This window comes from Hippoglossus stenolepis, chromosome 23 (assembly GCF_022539355.2).
Source record: "Hippoglossus stenolepis isolate QCI-W04-F060 chromosome 23, HSTE1.2, whole genome shotgun sequence".
Taxonomy (NCBI): Eukaryota; Metazoa; Chordata; class Actinopteri; order Pleuronectiformes; family Pleuronectidae; genus Hippoglossus; species Hippoglossus stenolepis.
This window is the reverse complement of record NC_061505.1, coordinates 11470564-11496683: the sequence shown is the minus strand read 5'-3', so window position 1 is coordinate 11496683 and position 26120 is coordinate 11470564. Positions and strand designations below refer to the sequence as shown.

Sequence of the window (26120 nt, the reverse complement as noted above, 5' to 3'; positions counted from 1 at the left end):
TTTGCAGTCGGTAAAGTTGCTGCGTGTGTGTGTGTGTACAGAACAAGCTGTTTTGGCCGATGTCTGCCTCCTCCACAGCCCCATGCTGGAGTTGGCTCGCTCCCGCAGCTCCCTGGGTGTCCACCGACCTCCATCTAAGACGGAAAATGCCGCTGCAAAGTGCAAAGTAGACGCGATCGGTGTCCGGGCTGCTCGGTCGGTGTGCGCTCGCCCCGCTCCAGCATTGGGTTAGCCGCTTGTCAGTGTCCAGTCACGTGGTGTCACACGGACGGCCATGTTTCCGAAACACAAACAACAAGAGGAGCAGCGACTGGGAGCCAGCAGACACACACTGATACGCAGCAGCGACCGTCGGAGGAGCGGGGGGAAATAGTGAACACAACGCGGAGCACGACTTTGTGGAAGTGCGATTCTGTCGAATGAATACGTTTACAGTGTTTAAAGAGACCAATGCAGGCGACATATTGGCTGTAGCCGCACCGCGCAGACCAGCAGTCTGGTAGCTACACACAGTGAAGGTAAGCCTCTCTGCAGCTTGTCTTTTAGCTAGCAGGCTAACGCGAGCTAACGCGCTAACCTCGCGTCACGGGCTTGCGAGGAGGGCATCTCCGCCGTGTTGTGCCTCGGCGAGAAAACAAACCAACGCCCTGTTGTCTTTCCGTCGTTGTGTTTTTTCGCTCGCGTCGCTTCGGTGCCCAGCTGAGCACCGACAGCGCAGCGGAGGTGGTCGCCCGAACACTGGCGTTGCAGGCCGGGGAGTCCGAGCCCAACACTCCGCCCCCCTCCGCCATCATATCTGGTGTCATTTGAACCTGCAAGCCAAGGCCTTTACGACTAGCGCATACCTTGTGTTAGGTTAGGTAGCAAACTAGTACGCTCCATCTGTGTTGCACATCGTGACTACTATATTTTTTTAGCCGAATGCTACTCGTTAGCCACTGTTTTTACCCCACTTTGCCCCTATAAACCGATCTATGCTAATTGGCTTGAAAGACGTTAGAGTGCTTGAGCTAATGTGGCTAGCAACCACTAACGACAGCTAACGCCAACTCGGGCTATTTTCTCTTTAAGTTCGCACAACCAAACAATTAGCTGTTATCATTTTGTTGGAAGTTACACAGCGGTTTGCGTGTAGAGTTAGCGTTAGCATAGCTTCTCAATCTGCTCCCCCCCCCCCCGCAGCAGCCCGTGATCACGCCGTCCCGCCACGTTTTGAAATGCACAAACATCCACATGCACAACACAGGTTCATTCCCCAGTGATCTCGTCTCAGTTTGCTCAGTGCAAAGTTGTCACTACACACCCAATACGCAGATTGTTGTTCACTTGTGGCCATAAGTCTGGAGTCAACTTACAAACTAATACAGCGGCCTGAAAACGTCTGGGATAAAGTTGTATGTTCCTAAGTCTCCCTCCCCTCTGTCAAATCATCAAATCTTGTTCCCCCCATTATTGGGATTTTGCTAAAGCTTGTGTGATCTCACTATAATTTGTGTGATTTACAATAATCTGTGCTGTAGTTGAAATATAGTGTCAAATGTGTCCTTACTTTAAAGTCGCTGTTGTCACCAAATTATCATTGCTTGCCATTTTGATGGCCAATATCAACATAATTCCCACATGTGCATGAGACAACTCCATCAGTAGCCTAGAGGACTTTATTGTGTTAAGCAGGTCTGAGGAGATGTGTGATCTCACTTTTCAAACCCTGTGGCCTCATTTCCCCAGTTGTGAACACCACAATGACAAAACTCACACAAACAACACCATCTCCAGTTTCTTAAATTGATCTCCCAACAGTTGAAGGGAGGATATAATTAGTCACGTGAGTTTCAGCGCTCGCTGAAAACAGCCTGGAAATCCATGTTTTATCAGTCAAAGGTACTAAGACTGACAAATAAGTTTCCAAGACATTTCTGAAATACAATAGTTTGATTTATGTATAATGTATAAAATATGTCAAAATTGAATAAAACAAAACAGCAAAATAGTTTTAAGAGTATATACATCTGAAAGAACTTCTGAATTCCTGCTTTACACTGGCCAAGGTTGAACTTTTCTGCCAGTCTTCAGTCATCAGGTGCATAAATGTGACAAGTATTTATGATTAGAAAGCTGAATCGAATTAAACATGGTGCTGACATGCAAGCGTTTGGATCTTCTATTTCGCAACTGCTGAAGTTGGAGGCAGGAAAGTTATCTAACCCTTTAAAACTGAACACCCTGATGAAATCTACTAAAAGCTGATATTTGCTTGTCTTAAAATAGAAGTTATTCATATTGACTGTATCAAATCATTTGTGACAATCCCCTTAAATCCTGCCCCTCTCTCTTAACTAGCCTCTGTTCCTTAAGGATTTCTTTCAGCAGTCTAAGGTAGTTATTTCATCAAACTTTACAAAAAGTTGACTGTGCCAATGGCTAAGACTTGTGATCGAGGTAGTTGATATGAATGCAATCATTGAGTGATGATTGATTTCTGACTCATCTGTATCAAAGTTTAGTCCAGCATATCAACAGAGTCCCGCTACATTACAAGATTGCACACAGCCGGGGCAATAACAAAAAAGTGTTTGTAATTGGTTTAATTTGTTAGAAATGTGTTAGTTAAGCTACCTAAATATATAGTCCCCTGATACTGTCATCATTTAGACATTAAAGTTCAAATACACGTGTCTGCTAGTTCCGTGATACAATAATAATTTAGACTTTTTAGAAAGAAAAATCACCCATTCATTCTTTAACCCCTACTCATTATAAAGTGTGTAGAGCACGATATAGTGAGCTCAAGAGAAAGAGAAGAAAAAAAAAACCTTCGGACTACGCAGTACATTTTTCCTGCACCGGTAATTGCGTCATTGTTGCAGGATCATGACGAGCAACAAATATCGACCGATGGAAGATCCTGTAATAAACCTCAGTTATTTTACCTTTTAGTATTAAAACTTTAAGGTAAAAGAATGTTATATGCATGGTATAGGGATATACGCTAAAGCTGACTGTTTTAAAATTGATTTGTGAAAATGCCAGCTAATATAAACCTGTCTGTCTTTATCCTCATGATGATTCAGATTGTTTGATTGGAATAAGCAGGAGTAGAATTGCTAGAGAGAGAAGGCTGAGACGCGCTGCCCTCTCTCGTCTCTCTGCCATTTTTCTTCCTGTCAACTCTGAGCGCAATGCATGATGGTATATATTGCTCGGTTAATGACCATCGGTTGCACACTAGTTTTCACAATGCACTGTGGGGTACAACGAGTCCACTATATAGGGTATAAAAAGTGTAACTAAACTTCCGTCAGCACTACAAAACAGGGAATTCACCAGAGCTTCTGAAAAATGTAAGATTATGCTAGTAAATCCTGGGAATAATATTAATGCCACTGCATATGATGGCATATCCCCCACCCTGAAAAGTCCCATCTTGTATTCAGCTAGTTGAGAAGTGATTTACATGATGGTTAAAAAAAACTATGACAACAATTTTCCATCAAACAAATGTGTGTAACATTGCTAAGTTTTTCGGTATGAACATAAGGATGGAATTTTTTTTTTTTCAATATCACAGTAGCACTGCTTGCATGAATCGCGATTATCTGTTGAAATGCAGTTCCCAGGTTATTGGTTTAGTTGCCATGACATTTTCAATAACCGTCCCCAACCAGCTGCATGCATTTAGAAGCAGCTGCTTCACAACATCACTGAAATGGACTCCCTACATTTCTGGATGGAAAATCTCCTGTGAGCGACAGGAACACTCGCCCATGGTGGAACACTAAACTCGAAATAGTTTGCCGTTTCATTTATTCAGTGAAGGAAAACCGCTGTGTTTTCTCTCCCAGCTCAGTGTGCTGTAACGGATTGATCAAATCTGGCCGGTGCCATTCAGTGATTCCAAGGCACGCTGCCTCGAATATAGTATGTCAAGGCTACACAACACAAAATCAAATTACATTTCCTTTCCTATAACAAGAAAGGCCCACTGCCAAGCTGTGAAAATGTATCTTACCATCAGCTAATTTATTGAGTGTACACCTCTAATGGCCAATATGACTTCAAATCAATATCACGATTATTTCAAACTTTTACCTCGATTACGATTAATGATATATATTATGATATACCTTGCAGAGTGTGAGCGCGGGGGAGTGAGGAGGGAGGACATGGGGGCATACGGCACAGAACGTAAAGGAAACCCGACAGTTTGTGAATGCACACGTTGGGGAAAGTGTTAACCGACATGAGCAAAATTAGGTCGTTAGAGGTTATAAATGTTGGTTCCGATACATTTTCAGTTAATTGCCCAGCCCTAACCTCTAACAATATTTTCGCCATGTTTGTTTTAATTGTCTGATTTCTCTGATCCCATTTCTCCCTTCTTTTTTTCTCCCCCAGTGGTGCAAAGGGAGGAGGACAGCAAATAACGGAGTTACCTGGAGGGTGTCCGTCAATCCACATTTCAGTTGGAGTGAGAGAAAAGGGCACGGCGGGAGAGAGAGAAAGCAGAAGAGGAGTGCGTGTCGCGTCTGCTCTTGGCAGCTGTTCCAGCAGCCTGTTTCATCCTTTCGGCTGATATTTCATTTTTGATGAATCAGTTCATATTTTTAACTTTAATGTGAGATATAACTGCTGTAGTAAAACAAAAAAGGAAGAAAGAAAATATTATTAATAGCAAGAGTGTTTTTATTTTGTTCCATCATTGTTTTCCGAGGTTCTTTTTGTTTCTTTTTTTATGTTTAACAACCTTTTTCGGCTGTGAGTAGCAGGAGCTTCCATTCTCCAAACTATTGTCGAAACCCCTTCCTTACTTAGTTAGGACCTGATAACCTGGTATTCCTCAAGCACCTGAAACTGGCAGCTATTCTCTTTGTGTCTGTGTGTTTGGGGAGCTCTGTGACCACAGCTTAAGCACCACTCAGCCTTCTTGTCACCTAAGCCTAACTAAAGCCAGCCAGCTCTAGCCTGGTCCAGCCCAGTCCAGCCTGCTCCGATCACTTGGACAGGGTAAGGCAGTCAGAGGCGCATTTATTCTTCTGCCAATTCATTTTTACAAGTGTTCCTTTTTTTTTATAAACCCTAAAACTAACTAATCATTGGTTTCTCCTCAGATACTCAGTTCTGTGTCGACGTGAGGAATATGACTGCTGAGACTCTTAACTTCGGCCCAGAATGGTAATTTATCTGATTTCTTTGCATTATTTTGATCCTATTGTATTTTGAAAGCTGTGTTTTAGTCTGTGCGAGCAGAAAGGAAGATGTTTTGAAACGATAATGTAGACGTTCTCCACCGCTTGCTGATTTGGTCTTTTTGGTCATGACAACTCGTCAGACTCTTTCACATGACCCTCCCCTCCAGAAGAAAACCACCGGCATTAGCTATTTGAAGACTTCTTTTTTTTGTTGACACCTTTAACTAGTAACTGACCAAAATAATCAGTAGATCATCAATGGAAAAAACATTTGTATATTTGGCTCTGGACTAAGAGACCAAGCAATGTCATAAAACTCTCTTGGCATCTTGTTGCTGTCTCCTACTTGTATGAAAACACATTTTAATTCTGAGATACTTGTATTCTTTTTGTTTTTAAATTTTTTGCATCATTCGGGTGCTCGACCACTCACAGCTGAAGCCTGTGGAGGATCTCCTATATATTTGCTTTATATATATATAAAGCTAACACTTGTATGGACGCTTCATAGTACAGGCTTCTGAAGTCAGAATGTAGGTTTGGTCACAGCCATGTCCTGTTCCCTGCTTTCTGTCCCTCTGTTGTTTCTCCTCTTCCTCAGTCAATGTTTGTGTAGCGCTTAATTCGGTGGGCGGGGGGAGTTGGTAGCTCTCCATCTCTAACGGCCTGTGACTGCTGTGTGCATTCTTGGTGCAGTGCCAGCCTCGCAGAATATTTCTCTCTTTACACATCTGCAGCTGCTTTCCTCTCAAACGGTCCTTCCAGCTCACGTTTATCCTCATGCCCTTGTAACATAGCTACAGAGCACAGCATTATACAGCCGTCTGGCCAGCATGTTAACACATCTTCTAAAGCCTGTGGGCGTTGCAAAGTTGTGTCCAGCCATTAGAGGTTTTGTTGGCACTAGAGTCTGCGAGTATAGTTGGTGATCGTGATAAAATTCAAAGTGAAAAGAATCTGCCACTCATTAAGATGAGGGCCATGAACGTACAGATAATCCTAGATTTAATGATTTGTTTTATTAGGTAGAGAAGCTAAATATAGCCGAGGTAGAGCAAGTGAAGTCGATACAAATATGCAAAAAGATTTCTTTGCTATTACCGGCATCTTACCTCATATTATGCATTTGAGTTGCTGCTCCACTTATTTTTATCCTCTTTGATATGGCACATGCTACCAACTGGTCTTTCGTGATCTTTTCCTTTTACCTTTTACAGCTCACACCCACCTCCACATCTCTGACTTGCATATGGTTTTGATGTGGGACTGTGAGTCAATGACACACTTTGTAGAGGCATGTGAATGGAGCCATTGTTAAACAGCAGGGGTTTGGAAACCGGCCTGCTAGTAATAGCTTTTTAAAATGAATTCTGGAGATTGGAAAGCTATCTTTGTTCAGCCAAGTCTATTCAGGGGGACCTGCGTAGGAGGATAGGTGATTTGTTACAGAACATTTAGTAAATTCCTTTTTTCCCCTGCTGCAAGATGGGTGCTGTTTTATTTATATAAAATGTTTTTTCTCCAGTTCAGACGCAAATTACTTTTTTGTTACACAATAGTGCTCTCACTTTTTTTGGTACCATGTGCTAACAGGGAATTTGCAGCAAGTTATTAATAAGTGATATTTCTCCAGTATATGTGAAGTCAGTCATCAGGGAGAAGTGCTGCAAACATGTGGCTTTCAAGTTTAAACCTTCAGTTGCACCTATTGAAATTCTGACATTAGATTTATTATTAAATTCCTCAAGCGTTGATACTGTTGATTATTTATACACACTAGCATTTTCTACAGTGGAAACAAACCAGTCCACCTAAGTCATAACTTCTGTCTGTTTGAGATCCATTCAAGAAACATTGATGTGAGAAATTCATTACCCTAATTATTTTTCGCTCTTCCTCACACAGGCTCCGTGCACTGTCCAGTGGGGGGAGTGTGACGTCCCCCCCTCCTTCCCCCGCCATGCCAAAGTACAAGCTGGCCGATTACCGCTACGGCCGAGAGGAGATGTTAGCACTTTATATCAAAGACAACAAGGTAAGTGGGCTTCCCTTAGGACTCCATGGATCACATAAGAAATATACATACTCTTCTTGTTCTATCTCTTTTACAGCAAATTTAGCAGGAATACATAGGTTTTCTCAAACGTTGTTAAACACGCTTCCATCACTGCCGATTACAGCAGGAGCTGATAAAAGTCATTTAACCAGGGAGTGAATGCTGATTGTAGCCATACTCATCGCAGACAAAATCCAGATGTTAGTGGGTGTTAGTGGGGTTTTTGACCAGTGGCAATAAGGGCTTTACATCCCTTCCATTTACTTCCCTGTCTCCATAATTGATGACCTCTACCGAGGTTGGTTGTTTGTTTTATGCAATACTAAAAGCTATAAGGATGCTCTGATTTCTGGATGATTTTGATGCCCAACACCTTTTGTGGTTGCTCATCTTAGGTCCCAGAGGACATGCAGGATAAGGAGTTTGCTGCTATTCTGCAGGATGAGCCCATGCAGCCACTGGCACTGGTGCCTCTCACTGAGGAGGAGCAGGTCTGCCACAAACAACTCTCACAACTGCACTGATACCTGCTAATGTAGAACGGTTTTAGCCCCTCACATGGTATTTACAATACAACCTCAGCTTCAGAGCTGTTGTTGCTTGACAAATGTGGCTGTTAGCTCACATGCCTCACATTCCTCCCTTTTGCTCTTTCCATTCTCTCGTCGCAGAGGAACTTCTCCATGTCTGTGAACAGTGTGGCAGTGCTGAGGCTCATGGGAAAAGGGGTCAGCGGAGCTGCCCCAGCTGGAGTGGTCCGAGGACGAGGGGCCGCACGAGGCGGTCGAGGTAAAAAAAAGAAAAATACATCCCGCACACCCATTAGAATGGGGGGGGGGGGGAAATAGCGAAGAAACAAGTACATAGATTCAGCCTGAGTGCACTCATAAATCCACCACCACTTGCATTGAAACTAAAACGAGTCCAACAGCAACAGAGATGCTGTCCAAACCCTAAAACCCTGAAACTACAATGGCTCTAATCCAGGGAAAGTAAAACTGTTTATTCAAGCCAACCACTCAAGTGTTTATTTCCCCCCTTTCTTCCACCATCTTGATGCAGCACACTTCCTCTTGGCCTGTCTAAATAGTCCTCCTTTTGTCCAGCCACACCTGTCTAAAACGTCTGCGCTTATGAACCCACCTTGTGCATGATTATCGCTCCACATATGTCAATAGCCAACATAAACACGAGCCTGTCCGGTTCTGGACAGCCAAGGAAACAACTGCGTTGGTGTGTGTAGTTGTCTGCAGCTTGAAGGGGATGTAAGGGAGGATGTGAAGTGTTGTTTGTATTATTTTAAATTAGATGAATAGAGAACTTGGAACAGATTATACTGAAGAGAGTCAATTAGGAATTCTTTGATTCAGATGATGATTGTATTAAAAATTAACACACGCTCTGGGTTTGTGTGTGTGATCAGGACGAGGTCGTGGTGAAGGTGCATTCTACCAAAGAAGTATTGAGGAAGTGGAGGTGGGTTTTGGCCGCAGTGGGCGAGAGATACACCGCAGCCAGAGCTGGGATGACCGGTAAGAAAATCCTCCTGCAAACACAATAGAACTTTAAGAAGTGTCCTTAGAATTATTAGACAAATGATGCATCCAATAACTACATAGTGAAAGGTGTATATCTCCATTAGTAAAATGAGCTGTCATCCAGTGTAATAAACTTGATAATCCGCTCTGGTGTTTTAGTTGGTTCTTGTTCCCATGTGGTAATTAATCTTCTCATACCATCAGCATGGACTGAACTTTAGATTTGGTATCTTTTTTGTCAAGATGCAAGTTTTAAGTGGATGTCTGTCTCGCAAAAAAAAGTAGTTAATGTTTTGGGATTGTTTTCCTCTGTTTATCACTGAACTGATACAACTTCCTGCCATTTTCCTCTTTCCCTCAGGGGTGAGCGTCGTTTTGAGAAGCCACTGCGGCGGGAAGTGGGGCGTCCTGGCTTTGAAGAGGTTGTAGCCCCCGTGGCTCCAGGGAGGAAGGAGTTCACAAGGGCTGACAGCGATAACTGGCGCACCCTCCGGGAGGAGCAGGAGGAGGAGGAGGGGGCGGAGCCAGGCACCAACTGGAGACTTGCTCTATCCCGCAGAGATGGTATGATAAATACAAATATTTATTTAGTGTTGGACTGCTTCAAACTCGTGTTTGTGTTGAAAACAAAAACTATGCACACAACAAGGGCCTGATGATTCATTTTGGTGAAACCCATTAAGACTGGATGCAGCGTAGGCTGCATATCTCCAATTTAAAGACCAGAAGGAGATGTGCACACATTATATGTGATGTTTTTTAAGACAAATAAATGCATAGTGAGTTGCTGAAATTCATGTTTGCAAGGTGAAACACATTATGGGAGGTGGATTTCCGATAATGGGTTACAACCTGTGTGAGGGGAGTGATATTGAAGAACAGTACAGCATTTATGATGATGAAAACATCAATGACATTGACTGAGGTTACATCCATACTACTATGTTGCGTTATCAAACTAAATTATCTCTGTCCACAAAAACGTTTGTCTCTGTATTGGTTTTAATTCCCGTCCATTCTAACACGCCTGAAAACGCATATCACCTGAGCAAACTCTAAAACTCCGGAGTAGTGTGGACACCAGGCGAGTTGAAGTGTTTTCAGATGCAATTGTTGTAGTGTGGATATATTCATAGTTGATTTTAGATGACAATTGAATGATGAACCACTAGCTAATGTTCAGGGTGAAAGATGCATGGGGGAGGAGGATTTTGACGAGGAAGAGCCAATATCTCTGTGATCCAGAGGTAAAAAATTTACGCCATTACAGGGTCACTAAAACCTTAAATTTTCAGCCTCAGAAGCAGATGGAAACAAAAAATGAGAACCACAACCTTTTGCTTTTATTGTAAACCATAATCCTACATTTGACCAGGAATAGACCAGTCTGTAAACTGTCCTTTCTGTTTCTCCATGTGATCAGCAATACTGTGGCTTTCAGGAAGTTTAAATCCAGATGTGACAACTGAAATTAGTGTAACTGCATTTGGCTCATACAAAAGTTAGAGTTGCTCTTGAAACATCACACATGTGAAAGGTTTGATATATTAGTTTAAGGGACTACATGACCTTCAAACATCATGATTTAACTTATTTACCATAGCTTGGTTAGTGAGATATAACAAATCCTGAGACTTAACCACGTGACTGCCTGGCTAACTGTCATAACTTGTTTTTGTACATTTTTTTTTTCATTTGGCACCTACTCTGTTTGATCTATATATTGATGAGTTCTATCACTTCTTATTTCCTAGTATCATCAGTATCTGTTCTGTCAGATGGCTGTCCTCGCTCAGCAGGCTGGCGGGAACACACCGGCCCAGGCGAGAGTCGTCGTCGGAAGTTTGATTTCGACTTCCGGGAATCTGACGGTCATGGTGGTGGTGGTGGTCGCCGGCGTGCGGGCAGTGAGGGACTAGAGGACGACAGGGACGGCCTGCCTGAGTGGTGTACAGATGAGGAAGATGGGGAGATGGGCACGTTTGACTCCTCTGGAGCCTTCATGCCTTTGAGGGTGTGTATACTGTTTATTTATCTTGTATTTTGGTCAGTACCGTATACCATTTTATTGCCTGCCCTCATTGATGTCTATGAGCATTTGTTACACTTTCATTTTCTCTGCATTTCCTGTTTTTTTTTTTTTTTTTTTAGAAGGGTGGCAAGGACACAATGGACGATGAGTTTGACTTTAAGGGGATAGAGGAGGAGGAGGAGGAGGAAGAGGAGGAGAGTTTCACTGACATTGAGAGGAACAGCCCTGAAGGAGACAACGGTGAGGAAATATTTCTCTGATACCAGAATGTGTCTGCACCCTGTTTCATCCAGATAGTGTGTTGATAATTGGCCCAGAATTAATTATAACATTGGCCATTTATTTCATTTTATTTTATTTTCATTCCTATCCTCCACTGTAACCCCACAGAGATGAAAGAAACTGGCTCTGCTGTGGTTGATGGTGAGGCAAAGCCAGCATCACCCTCCTCTTCTCCTCCAACACACTGTACCCCTCCATCCCTGGAGCCTCAACCCAGCAACGCATGCACAGTTGTGGATAATACTCAGCTGAGCAACAGCCACCCTGTCAAGACCAACAGCACGCATCGTGAAGGTATATCAAATTCTCAAACATTTTATAATCAAATCATAGCCCTGTGAGTCAGAATCGAATCGTGAGGTGCCTAGAGATTCCCATCCCTAACAGGGAGTTTATCGATTCTTAAAATAATTTTATTTCAATACATGATTTATTTTTCTCACACCAAATACGCGGTCCAGACGTCCACGGTTTCAGTTCACGATGCACAAAGACAGAACCGCAACATGTCTCCCTGCCTAATCCCTCCCACTGCCTAAGCAGCAGGTGAAGCCTGTTGCATGTGTGCGTATGTGTTCAATCACACTCCAATCCAATCACAACCCTTAGACCACAACCCTGTGTAATCTGAACCTATACACGCGTGAGGTTCAGACCTGAAGAACTGAACTGAAGAAGCCTCTTGGATGGCCGATGAAACGTTTCACTTAATCACATGATGTAGCCTCTATAATAGGCTTTAGTTTGACACACACTGTCTGCACTGACCCTAAGGAAACGTTTGCAATTACTAGTCAATAGAAACATGGACCTATTTCCGTACATCATTGGGGTAGAGGGCGTGACACGATGCACCTGGTGCATCTGATAACCGGAAGAGATTGAGATGCACTGGCTGTGTTCGCGGTGGGGATCGACTGAACCAACCAAACATTGTTTTATATTTCCCTAACCCTTCCCTTTTAAGGAGAGTGCGCAACAGTGTAGGGCCATTTTGGTGAGGGCTTACTGCCCGAGTCTCCTCTGCAAGAGGAGGGGGTGGGGGGTTGCTGTCACAAGGTAAAGCTGTAAACTATCCTGTTACAATTTTTTTATTTCATTGGATAAACCTTTTTAAAGGGAAGGATTGGAAGTTATAATTGATGTCTGGTTTTCCCGCTGCTAACACACCCAGTACATCTCAATCTCTCCCCGAATTCTGATGTGCCAGGGGAATCCTGTCAACGCACAGTCACGCTCCCCATGCACTGGACATTCAACTGCACCTTGCACCTTGGTGCAAAAAATAGGGCCCTATGTCTTCATTGACTGTTGCAAACTACACAAAATGTTAGACTCTGCACAGAGACTGTGTGTGAGCGCAATAGACTGGACATTCAGTCATGTTGATATTTTAGTTTTGATATACAATATGTTTAGCCCCAGTCATTTAATATCTTGTTTACTGAATTTGCTGTTCCTGTGCATCCGATAGAGAACCAGTAGGTGGCTCTACCCCTCCACATCCGACATCATCCCCATCTCATTAATGGACATAGTAAAAATTGTTTTCCTTATGTTTGTTCTCTCTGTTTTTTTTGTCAGACTTGGCTCCGATAGGAATTTCCAAGGCCCGGTTGAGCCCCAGCACCACCTCCTCCATTCTGCCTCCCCCACCCCCTTCCTCTGCTGCTCCTCTCCTCCCTCCATCTGGAGGAGACAATGAGGATGATGAGGGCATGAAGCACCTGCAGCAGGTAAGAACAACGGGAGGCATGTTTCAACCTACTGTCCCATAAAGAAAACTGAATTTGACACTGCTGAACAATCGTTTTTACAGCTAATGATTATTTTTCCCCCAGTATGTTCTCGGGTCATTATGTTGAATTTACAATGAAGCTGTGGACTGTTTGTGTAGGAGGCAGAGAAGATGGTGGCATCACTACAGGACACCTCTTTGGAGGAGGAGTGTTTCACCCAGGCTCTGCAGCAGCAGGAGAGCAGGAACACTGCAGCCGCTCTACCACTGTCTCATGAAGCCGCTATGAAGTGGTTCTACAAGGACCCACAGGGAGAAATCCAGGGTACTCTCAAACTTCGAAATGTATTGTCTTGTATCTATTCATATATGCAAGCATGGCATATTAGTTCATAATTATTGCTTCGGTGGATTGCAGCAATCTATTGTAATTACAGGGTTTGCATTGTAAACTCATCTGTCCCTTCCACCCTCTACCAGGTCCTTTCACCACGGTGGAGATGTGTGAGTGGTTCCAGGCTGGCTACTTCACCATGACCCTGCTGGTGAAGCGGGGCTGTGATGAGGGCTTTCAGCCCCTGGGGGACGTCATCAAAATGTGGGGCCGCGTACCCTTCGCCCCAGGGCCCTCCCCGCCGCCCCTGCTGGTGAGACAGCCACCACCAACGCAGCGCCCGCAGCCCACCCGGGGTACCGCTGGGACTGTGAGTCAGAACTCTGCAAACATAAAGTGTGGGGAGGGTGGGATGTAGAGGGGAAGGAAGATTAATAGACATGTTATGTTGGTAGATATTTACAAAATAGTTCAAATAAAGAAATGAGGGGCTTTGTTTTTTTAATCCCCCCATTACACCACTGCTGTCATTTTAACTGTTACACTTAACTGATTCCCATCTGTATCTATAGTCTGTGAGTTGGAAAGCAGAAGAAAGAAACATTCAATAATCAAACATCATTTATTAAAATGAAAAGTTTCAACATCATCCAGTAATAGTCACTGGCTGTAATGTTAGTTAGTTGATACAGTTGTAATTGTTTGTGCAGCTATGACAGCATGGTGTACATAATTTTAAGGTAAGTTTTCAACATTAGCGTGTATTCCCAGTTAAATGGTATGCATGGATGCCAGTGGAAAAAGTTGGAACGAGGGGGATTATGTATAGATGTGTGTCCTCAGTACTATGATCCAGTATACTTACTGGAGATCTCTCTCTCTCCTTCTCCCTCCCTCCCTTTTCAGGGAAACCTGGACCAGGAGCGGCTGAAGAAGCAACAGGAGCTGGCGGCAGCAGCTCTTTATCAGCAGCTCCAACAGCAGCAGCTATTCCAGCTCATTAACAGGTGCGTCTATGGGGGAGTGTGGTGGTTTCAGCTCGCATATCTGGATTAGTTCCCATGAATTTCTTTGTGTCCTAGTTTCTGTCATTTTGCATCAGAGGAAATTGCAACTTTTTTTTAACTTTAAATCTGTGGGTGCATGCCTGCGTGTTTTCCAGGTGCAGTGAGCAGGGTATGATGCCTTCGATGAACAGATCGATGTCAGTGCCAGATACAGGGTCCATGTGGGACATGCATACCTCAGCTTCACAGCCATCCGGTACTTTTTCGACTGCAGCTTGTTACTCATACACACAAGCACCCGCCTACACATGGAGTAAAAACTCAGATGGTGAATCATGTGTGACTAAGATGATCCCATTTCATTTCCCTGCAGGCGGTGAAGCCAGTCTTTGGGACATAACAATGAATCCTACTACTCAGGGTCCAACTCTCGAACAGCTTCAAAAGGTGGGTAAAATCATGGGCGTTTCAAACTTTGAACACTAATTCTACATGTACATTTGCAAACTTCCCACATATACTTCCTCTATGTATTTATTGTGTGCATTAGTTACATTTCACACAGTTGTTCATGTCAGTTTCATTGGATTTAACCCTCAGCAGAAACATTATAGCTGGAAAAGCTGGCTAGACAAAACATGAAATTGTGTGTGCTGCCCAATAACTATAGCAATTATCTCTGATCTCTGAGTTTGTTTGACTTTTTGTTTTGATTTAAGCTCCAGCAAGAGAGGCGAGACGCTGAACTCAGGGTGAAGCGTGAGGAGGAGGAGCAGCGTAAGAGGAGAGAAGAGAAGAGGAGGCAACAAGAGGAACAGAAGAGGAGGGAGGAAGAGGAGCTATTCAGACGCAAGCAGGTGAGATGAAGGAACTTTTTTTGTTCGCTTCGCCTTTTATTTCGATTTTATATTGCAGAAAATAATACCCTCGAATCCCTAAATACTCAGTGTGTCCAGTTACTAATTACTTTACCAAAATTGGCAAATCTTTCAAAATGAATATTAAGAAGTTAGAAAGCTTCGCAATATTACATGCTAATCAGTTTGTATAAACCCTGTTCAGACCGGGTATTAACATCCATCCTGAGTGACGCTAATTCCTTGTATGGCCACATTATTATTGCTGTGTGAACAACGATGCGTCCCGGGCCACACATGAAGGACCTACTCGGCTGTTTTCTACTGACCTGTTACAATTTCACAAAGAACGGATTTTTACTTGGTAACCATTTGTTCATCATGGTTTGCTTAAATTGGTAAAATGTTTCTTCATGGCTGCAAGCATTCGTTCATTCAGTCCCTCCTGACTTCACTCTTTGACTCACTCGCGCAGACACACACATACCTTGTCATCAGACACATCAGTAAAGTCAAACTGGGTAAAAACAATTAAATGTTGTCTTCTGGAACACAAATGGCAGTCTTTATTAGTTACATATTGAGCTGGAAAGTGAGATCCGATCAGAAGTGGTCGCATGAGACATTCGTTTTAATGCCCGGTGTGAACACATGTACTAAGTAATGACCACTTTTGATTGGCTCTCTCAGGACAGATGTTAACACCAGATCTGAACATCCTTTGTTGTTGACTGAGTTATTGCCTGGCCCGTAAATTTGTCAGATGGCTTTGAATCCTCATTGAATGTTCGTCTCCAAGTTATTAAAGGACTACAGCAACTCAGCGTTGACATCTATCATTTCTTCCTGTAGTGTCGTCAGCAGCAGGAACTGATCATGAAGTTGCTGCAGCAGGCCCCCCAGCAGCAGGGTTCAGGGGCAGGCAGCTCGGGCTGGAGTGGGGGTCCCTCCTCTGGCCTCACCAAAGCAGTTAAAACCCCAGCTATGGCTCTGATGGAAATGCAGCAGGAGGCAGAGAGGCTTCTGAAGCAGCAGCAGCAGCAGAGAGCCCAGCAGCAGAGAGATCGCGTGAGTTTCACTTTTCTGAGGTTTCATATATAGATAATGTCATTATGTTTGAGGAATTGAAAACAGAAAGTCAAACATTTTTAGTCGCCATAATCAGCCTGGTGTATCTCTCCATTTCCAGCACTCCGGCATGTCAATGGGGAGCTCCTCCATGGGAGGTCAGTGGGCGGATGGTGTTGGCATGTGGGGTGGGCCTGGCGGTATGGAGGGTAAAAGCAGCAGTGGAAGCTCTTCAGGCAGCATGGGCATGTGGGACGAGGCTGTGAAGAACCAGGCCGGCCTGCGTGGCAACAGCAACAACAACATGGGCTTGAAGAACAGCCGCAGCAGCCCGTCACTCAGGTATGTACTATCAGATTAAACTAACTGAAGCCTAGTTCTTACTACATCATTTTTAGCTTGATTTTCCAATAGCTAAATGTGAACTCTCGATGAGACACTCTCTTACAAAGGTTCAGACAAAAAAATGTGGCCCAAGCTGCTCTCTTTTCTTTACAAATGTGATGTCCAAGGAAGCCTTTCCTCCAGTTTGATGTGTTATTCTGAGCAGGATGACACAGAAGAACAGGAGGAGTACTCGCAGTCTTTTCGTGATGGAATGTAGTTTGGAGACCAGACATACTAGTCAGGCTTCTCCTGGTGAAAGATGGTAGTGTGAAAACTACACAGCAATCTGACGACTATGCAACTTTTGCCAAAGATCCCTTTTGCTATACACCCACCACTGCAAGTGGCATTGCAGAATGAATCTATGCTTGTATCTATATTGTTAATGTCTTTCAGTTGCTCACTATTGTTGTTGCTTTTATGTCCTTTGCAGTGATCAGTACATGATGCGCCGTAAGCGGACAGAGGAGGAGGATAAGCTGCTGAAGCTGCTGCAGGGCATGAAGCCCCAGGATGGCTTCACCACCTGGTGTGAACAGATGCTGCATGCTCTCAACACCTCTGCCAACAACTCCACCTCCTCTTTGGATGGTAGGCTGCTCAGCTTTTATATCTTTAGCAGTGGCAACGGGTGAGGAAAGTTCATCCTCAGCATAGATGGTTGCATTTTATTTACATACATAGATTACTATATTTATGAGTGTATAAGTGCGTGAGGGAATTGACTTCAACCTCTGTCCCCTTAGTTTCAGCATCACTAAAGATTTAAATTGTTTGTCTTCATTTAGTTGCCACAATTGTGGCGTACCTGAAGGAGGTGGAGTCACCCTATGCAGTGCTGGACTTCATCCGGTCCTACCTAGGGGACACAGTGGAAGCCAAAGAGTTCGCCAAACAGTTTCTGGAGCGACGTGCCAAACAGAAAGCCAACCAACAGAGACAGCAGCAGCAGCAGGTAGGCCTCACCTTATAAAGTTATTATCCCCCCCAGTATAGAGTGATCAATATGGCTGTTGCTCTATCTGTAAGTATTGCGCTGAATTTGTTTTTCTGAATTTTCATGACAAATTTGACTTGGCCAAATTGAGAATTGGTTCTCAACTCAGAACTTTCACCGACGGCTGCTACAGGTGAAAGTGGTGAAAAATGCAAAATCTGTCAATTTAAAAATGACACATTTTCAGGAGGGACCGAACGCAGCAAACCAGGTTACTCTCTACATTTGAGCCGGTGCCTGTATTTGCTGTAGCTTCAGACTTTCAATTTACCCATTCACTGCCCCAAACACACAAGGTATTCATTAAGCAGCTGTTTTCCTGTAACATGCACTTAAACTTTTGAACTCCGCTATAGAAACGATCTGCCAGGGCCTAAATGGGCATTTTTGCTTACTGTGATGTCATTTGTGGGGTTATCGTCATTTAACTCATATCTCTAAAATCAGTGCAACCTAAGATAAAAGGTTATGTAAGTTATTAAACTATAATAAAACATAAAAATTACTTGAAAAATACATAAAGCAGACATGCTTTACCATCAAATTTTGCTAAATATCAAGCAAAACTTTTATATTATGTATTTTTTAAAAATATTTTATGAAACATTTTTAACATAGCACATTTCATTCCAGGTGGACACACAATGTGCTGCACAGATTGTGAGCTACCACAGAAGTAACAGCCGCAAAACATTTTTGAGACGTGCTCTTTTTCTCTGCTCCTCTCCCGCCACTAGCTCACATTCTGCACCACACATAACGAAATGTCACGATGAGGCAGAAGAGGGCTTTCCAGTACAAAAATAATGAATGTTCTCGCTATTAAGGTTTTTACTTGAGAATGATTTAAACAACATGCATACAACAATCTCTCGCGGCCAAGGGGGACGTCTGTTTTCAGAGGGTTAAAACCTTTTATATAACAAACTGGCTGAAGTTCTTTGTACCTGTGTTTTGATTTACACATTAAGACTGGATGCTGTTTTTAATGTGTGCAAAAGAAGTTTACGTATTTGTGAATATTGACATGGCAGAAATGTGACTGAAGAAACTAGCTATGAGCTGCAAATGACTGATAGAAACCTTCTAAGTGTGACCTTAATAAATTCATCCTCTCCTCTTCTTTACAATCCCAGTTATCAAAGGAAGTGGCTGGATTGAACATGAACTTCCCTCTGCAGGTAAACCAAACATGACTGTACACACAAACTGATGGGTTTGGAGTTGTTTGTGGGAGGAAGTGATGTCGTTGGGTTTGTTGTCTCCAACAGTCATGACGGACATAATGAATTTTGCATATTATTATTTGACATTTGGTGTCCTACAGACGAGGAAATTATTGTTTCCGCTTGCACTTTGCTCAGATATACAAGTCAGGTTGTTTTTATTTATTCGCAGTTGCATTACCCATAATTTTTAACAAGTCTCATCTTGATAGCATGAAATATTAAAATGTAATCAGGGAAGAGAACTAAATTAGTTTTAATTTCAGCAATTATCTTTAGCATTGTTGGATTAATTTGTCGTTCACTCTGCTCTGTTCTTTTAGGACTCAATGCGAGGTATGAACCCAAGCACCCTGCAGTCAATGTTTCAAACCAACCACATGGGCAAGGCTGGTCTCTACGACAACCAGGGGGGGAAGATGAAAAAGAAACAGCCCATGATGCTGCACTCTGACCCCAGCATCTTAGGTATGTGACCTCACTCCAATTTAATAATCCAGATTTCTTTTTTTTTAGATATGATTCATCTGAAAATGCTCCATGAATAGTTTAAAGAGCTTAACCACAGACTAACATTGTGATTATGCAGGATGCATCCTCATCAGTAGATACCAGCGCCACACTCCAACACCAAAGGCAGACTTTACACACAACAAAAAGCTAAAATGGAAAATTAAATCAGCAACAGACATCAAATGAGGTCGAACCCTATATGACAAATGCATTCGTACAGCTTTCTAAAGCAGCGGCAGAAGGTATTACATCTCCTTGATGGCTTGTTCGCACCCAGTCCAAGTGGTGAATAGGATGAAGGGTGTGAACACGGAGATGTGGCTCACTCCTGAACTTTGAAGGAAACAGGTGGCCAAACAAACGTCTCAACAATAAAACTGGATATTGAAATCACTGGTACAGATGCAGCATTCTGAATTTTAAAATGTGGTGCAAGGAGAATAGTCTGCAGGCTGAGATCTGTCTCCAGTTATTTGCACCCACAATGCTGAAGGACAGTGACTCCCTTTAGCTTATAAAATTGCAAACCTAATTTTTATACTGTAAAATGCAAATTTGCTCTACTTGGCTAAGAAGTGCATGTTAAAGTGTATTGAGATCAGATCATCATCTGGATCCCCACCAAATTGCACCTGAAGTTATTTTTTTCTTGGTCCATACTCAATAAAAGTGGTTTGGTAGTTTGTGCGCAATCCTACTAAAAAACTAATGGTGATGAAAACATAAGCTCATTGGCAGAGGGAGGGAGGTATATGATGAGTTCTTGTTTCAGATGTTACTTAGATTTTAAACCCATTTAGACTGGCTGGGACGTTTGCATGCTTCTCCCTTTTAGAGCAAATTTTTTAGACATAGAATATACATACGTACATACATACATACATATGAGCTCTTAGTCTGCAAAATAGCTTTTACCTTAGCGTTTACGTCTTCATGGCTTACTACAGAATTGTAAATGGAGATGATCACATCCTGCCTGCACTGTATCAGCCAGTGCTTCAAACTCCCCCATATCCCACCTGCCTCTGACCTCACTCTGCTCTCTCTACAGGGTACTCATTCCACAACGCGGAGTGTCTGAGCCTGAATGAGATGGAGATGGTGGAGGATTACTGATGTGACGCAGCGCAGCAGCAATAGCTACCTGAGGCCTTCTGTCTTTTAATCAGACAAACCTGATGACGAATGTGCACTGCTGGGGGAAACAAGGGTTGGGGGTAGGAAGGGAGCGAGCGTGAGGGGAGGTGCAGGGTGGAGGTGCCTGGATCTGCGCCTCCCACTCGTTCCTTCCCTCTGGAAAGACGCAAAGGGCTCCCTGCTGCACCAGTTGATCACTTGAGCAGGGGAGAAGGGGGGTGAGGTTAAAAGGAAGATGGGTATCCTCTGGCACTCAAAAGATTAAGCACCTTATACTGAACTAATGCACTTTATTGAGATGGGATTTGAATTTTTTTTTTTTTTCATGTGTGTGAATGTGAGAGCGTTTGGAATCAGTGCGCATACGGGATGTGTGTTCATACACAATACCTGTGTGCATGTGCATCAGAACTGGAAGGGGGCGGTGAAACAGTCGGTGGGGTGAATGGTCGGGCTGTTAGGTTTTCAAAGTCAGGGGGACCTTTAGTTGAAACCTTATCAGAGAGCAAATCCTTTCTCAAAAGACAAACACTGTTGATATTTCTCTTGTTTAGCATTTTTTTACGTTTATATAAAAAGTAAAGCTATTGAAAAATGGATTATAAAAAAACTTGAAGATTTGCACTTGCCTAAAAAAGAAATAACAAAACAACAAAAAAAATCAAACAAATGGGGTTAGTTATAGAAGTGAATATTTTTTTATGAATGTGTATGAATGACTGAGAGTGAGTGAGTGATGTGAGATGGTTGGTTTGTGTCAGTAATATACCAGTCTGCACAATGTCTCTTTTTCTTTTGTTGCTTACCAAGATGTATGAAACATAAGAGGCCATTTTTTGTCTTTTTTTTGTTTTGTTTAAATGGTAATTTTGTATTCTCATGTTTAGAGCATGTGTGTATATGTGTGTGTGTGTGTGTGCGTGCGTGTGTGTCCCTTCTCCAAACAGGGACTTGATCTCCATGTTTTGAGTGAGTATGAATGCGAGAGAGAGACAGAGAGAGAGAGAGAGAGAGAGAGGGCAATTGCACAACACATCCTTTCTCTCACCAGCTCTTCTTCCCCAGATAGACGAAATTCGAAAACGCATACATTTGTAAATGTCAGCTTTCGCGCTCATAACCTGATGACCACCACTAGTTTATTTCCCTTAGCTTCTCCCAATTGGGAGCTGTCTCTGGACCTGTGAGGACTGGTAGACAGGGCGAATCATGAGGGACATTACTGTGTGTGCATCTGAATGAGACGTGTGTGTGTGTGAGAGAGAGTGCATGTTCATTTATTGTTCATAGAAATGAGTTGAGACTACAGGTACTCATTTTGAATACATGTGCTTTTTTTGTATGCGTATGAATGCACATTTGTGCCTAAGAACTTGGATAGGGTGCATGGCCATTGAGACATTAACTCTTTTTTGAGAGCAGGTGTGACGTGTGTCAGTGCTCAGCACAGTGTATGTAAAGTATGAAAGTTTGTATCGTAAATAATTCTAGTTCAGTCTAGGGGTGATCCATCGGAAGGTTAGTCCAGTCTGTTTTCCTGGGGTGTGATCACATTGCCTTTCGTCAGCTCTCGAACTTGTGAATGAAAGGTGTCGAGTTTCTGACTCTGAAAAAAGCATCTTAATGTGCAAGTGCACAGAACGGTGCATGAAATGTTAGCATATTGTGTTACTTATTCGTTGTTGCAATTTGATAACGAGTTTTCTTTTTTTAATGAAAAATATATATGAATATATACATTATATACAAAGTTTAAAAAGTATTTGGACTAAGATAATGAGCACTTGGGGCTGCTATTTTTGTTGTTTTTAATTTTTTTTTCCTTAATTTTTTTTGTTTCATTATCGCCATGTGAAGTGTGTATTATTTCTTTCTTAAGAAAATATTGAATGTATTCCAAAAAAATGACAAGAAACCCGTGCTGATACCAGATATTATTGTTTTTCCTCAGAAGATTTCAAAAATGGAAACAATACAAAAAAGCTTCAGAGTTCAGCGAGGTCTTTTTTTATTATTTTCATAGTAGAGAAGAAAAAAAAACTTGGGATGGAAACAGTTGAACACACTGCCTCTACAATCCTGGTCGTACAAATAGTGACTAAGAATTCAAAGAAAGGACTCTTTCTATTCCATACTGGAGCTTTGGTTGTTTACAAACCACACGGATATCTGTGGGTGCAGTTTTGTTTTTTTGTTTCAATGTTTGTTTTGTTTTTTTTGGTTAAAATGAGACGGGTGGGGTTTGCAAGTGCGCTTCTGCCATATGGACATTGAGTGGCTTTGGATTTTTTTGAGGAAGAGTAGCAGGCATCACAACAACAACACGGACACGATCCTCAAACTGGACCTTAGCGTGTGGTCGTGGATCCTGAAACTCGATGATCAACCGTGGAGCAGAGGTGGAAAAATCAAGGATTGCCTCTGTTATGTGGCGAACGGAGTGCAGGGCTGCATAACCCTAGAGGGAACTGCGAGGGCGACATGAGTACACCTGGTTTGTGCACTTGTCTTCACCTCAACCCTCAAGCACTCACACCCTGCCCTCAACAACTCACCTATGCACTTTTGTTCATTCAAGCTGTGAGGTACCATTTCGGGGATGGGAGCACAATTACAACAGGAGGATTGCTGCGACTTTGACAAAGTCACCGAAAAGATATTCCCAAACTGAAATAAGAGACTAGAGAAGCTCGTCTTCTCTCACCTCCTGTATATAGTCATATTTTTGTATTACCTTTCAGAGTAGAAAGAAAATTTACAAATGGATGAAGGAAAATTCATGAGACATTTGATTACATGGAGTGAATGTTCTTCAAGAAAACCAATCTTTTATATTTTTTTTTTTGAAAATGGTTTGAGAAAGACTGAGTCTTTGCTGTGAATTTCCCTTAGTTTGCCAGTAACCCTGAAATAACCAGGGATGGAAGGGAAAACCACACGGACTGAGGTGCTGGACATGCTGCAGTGTCTCCAAGACTCACTGATGGTTGCTTTTGGAAGTTGATGTTGCTGTGGTTGCAAAGCTCCAACGAGTGTTCGCCGACACACCCCGAAGAGCTTTGGATGAGGATGCTTCCACTTCATCTCCTGACCCGGTGACTGCCTTGAGAGCTGTAGCATGACTGCAGGAGGAAAAATTCTTGACATTGGTGAGATACGTTTGCCTTATTTCTTCTTTGCTTGTCGTTTGCCGTGTTTTCATGACTTCATGTGATCCAGATAAGCTTTTGGAACTTTGCTTCTAACAGGATTGTTGTGGGGAATGACGGTTGTGTGCTCTTCTGTTTGTCTCCTCGCAGGCTTCTGGCTGTGCTTTGTTTGCTGCCCTCTACAAGGAGGATCTGATCTACAGCCAAGCCAAGAAACCAGTCAACCCTAAACCTGGCCTTTGAACTTAAACCCTAAGAAACTTTTCTGTCTTGACCTTGGACTGGGCAGGCCATTGGCATTATCAGTTTGACAGCGGCCAGATGAAGTTTGTCAACCATGGATTTCATCTGTGTTGGAAGTGTTAGGATGGGCATTTGATCAAGCACTCTTTGGCAAGAGTATAAATGAAACACAAGTTGCCCAGATGTCATCATCCACCTCGGTGTGAAACTCTCAGGCGGTTTGGTGGAGGTCTTTTAACCAGAGCGGCCAGAGGAGCTGCCCTCCTGCCCAGACGTCACAGATGGGAGAGCTGGGTCGGGTTTCGGCTGATGTGGCTGGATTACATCTAAGCCACTGTAAATCCCTGCAGCTGTGGAACTGGATGAACTGAATGAATTGTACAAAAAAAAAAAAAAAGACTTTGAAACATGACAAAACACAAACACGTAGCTACATGTCACATAGATTCAAGAGTCCAAAGGAGTGGCAGACACTACACGCACACTTGGAGCAAAAGCAACGTACACTCAGTTACATTGGTTCTCCTCTGGAAGCACGTCTGCACACATGACAGGGCTACATCAATAGCAAATCACACAAGGCAAATGCAGACTCACAAGCATCGACGCTCATCACTATAAATGCTGAGCTTTGTAAATAATGTAAACGTTTGTGTTTTTGATTTTCCTCGATAGGTTTTGCTTTATTTCTCTGTTCAACATGCCTTAAATTGTATAGTTCAGTCCTGAACCGCAAACTGAAAATGTTCTCGAAAAGATGAGTTTGAGTTGGAAACCACCTTGTCAGCTATCCTCTAAAGTTAAAGAAAGAAGAGCTTTCGTCAAGACTGTTTTCTTTCGGCTAACAGAACTGTCTATTCTGTATTATATTGATAAAATGTACATCTGATCACCATGAAAGTTCTGAGTTCGCTACAGTAACATGCAGCAACGTTGGTCTTTGATTAATCTGATTTTGCTGGTGGTTGGCTTACGTTGCCCTTTTGGTTTCCTTAAAAAATTAAGAGTGGGTTTGTTTCGATTTTCTTTGTAGGTTATTGCTAAAAGTGCAGGCTGAAATCTGTACTGTGTGGAGCTGAGCTGACGGGGTGGGATGCTCTGACGTGTGGGTCTCCGATGACTATTGTTGGGGACACTGCTCTAGGCTAAACTGAACCAGAGTGGCAGGTCATCCGATAACAAGTTGGTGCGTTTTGGTTGTTTATTTTTCTACACTCCAGGGACTTGAATCATTTAGACGATGAGGTACTTTTTTTTTACAGTTTGGAGATGGCGATTCAGGCTTGTATAATAAAAAAAACTATTTGTGGGTTTTGACACTAAACCTTGAAGTGGGTCGCTTCATGGTCCAGGCGGCCTCGGGTCGCCCCTGGTCGTGCTGGGGTCCACCTCGGCTGGCACTGAATAGAGAAGGACTCGGCCGGTCGCTTGTGTGTTATCTGAGAGCAACTTCTCGCAAATGTGGATGGTGTCTTGTTCTGTGTATGTATATCAAATTGGATGTGCGGGAAGAGCGCTTTTAGTCGACGAGTAGTTTTCCCTTTTAGTGTCTTTGATTACTAAAAAATATGCAGTTTTTAAATCGACATGGCTACAGATATTCACCAAATACTATCCGCTCAGACTTGTACATTTTGATTAGCTGAGGTTCTGGTAGATTGTTAGCTGCCATAGTCGGCTCCAGTTTGTCACAACTGTTGAATTGATGCTGAATTAAATACCAAATGTGTGACGATTTTAAAAGCTATTACTGTGTGGGATTAGTCGTTAGTCAGACGGTCTGTCTTAAAGGAGTAAACTGTATTTGTCTGCAGTTTATTTTACTGAACTACAAAGGCTTTTATGATTAGGGAAACTGCAGTATTGTCGTCAAAGAGCCCTGGATGTTTGGTTGTTGTCTTTAGAAAAGATCCCGTCCTCTGATGAAGTTGATCGTCTGGTTCACTGTAGCTCTGGAAACTGTAGCTCCAACAATATCGGCCTAGAAGACCTCATGAAAGTTGTGTCCCAGTCCGCCTCAGCTCCTCCCGCTTAATAATAAGTCTTTTTGAATGTTGTTAAAATAACAGCATACATTTGATGAAACCGTTTTGGAAAAGAACAACTGAAAGATGTGTAAATAGTTTGGCTTTTGTTTGTTTGAAGAACAAAATAAATCCTGAATAAATAGCATTTAGCAGTGAATGACTCTTGTGTTTCTTATTTCCCTAAAATGATTTGTATTTTCCACACGTCCACGGCTGAGCCAAACACAAACCAGCCATGTGCCCGCAGACGTCATCAGCCCAATTCTCGCGATACTCTTGAGTCGCATGGCCGCTCACGGTGTTTACAACTCGGAACGAGCCGCTGCGTGGAAACCAAGTC

The 26120-nt window shown here is 42.8% G+C and overlaps 1 protein-coding gene across 2 annotated transcripts; it reads left to right on the top strand.

The window, feature by feature from the left end:
- Positions 1–274: 274 nt before the first annotated feature.
- On the top strand, positions 275–25937 carry gigyf1a (GRB10 interacting GYF protein 1a). 2 transcript variants are annotated; one of them, XM_035149233.2, is made up of 26 exons: positions 275–518; positions 4396–5004; positions 5109–5172; positions 7095–7224; positions 7641–7736; positions 7917–8034; positions 8669–8777; positions 9145–9347; positions 10538–10797; positions 10935–11055; positions 11206–11391; positions 12682–12833; positions 12995–13160; positions 13316–13539; positions 14076–14176; positions 14338–14432; positions 14550–14623; positions 14896–15033; positions 15886–16101; positions 16223–16443; positions 16922–17079; positions 17277–17443; positions 18622–18666; positions 19035–19179; positions 20276–23510; positions 23661–25937. In XM_035149233.2, exons 3-25 carry the CDS (start codon positions 5138–5140, stop codon positions 20338–20340), a joined length of 3225 nt encoding a protein of 1074 aa, XP_035005124.1. In that variant the 5' UTR covers positions 275–518; positions 4396–5004; positions 5109–5137; the 3' UTR covers positions 20341–23510; positions 23661–25937. The 2 variants fall into 2 exon arrangements, with proteins under 2 accessions (XP_035005124.1, XP_035005123.1); XM_035149232.2 differs by having other exon boundaries at positions 14332–14432.
- The last annotated feature ends 183 nt before the right edge of the window (positions 25938–26120 follow it).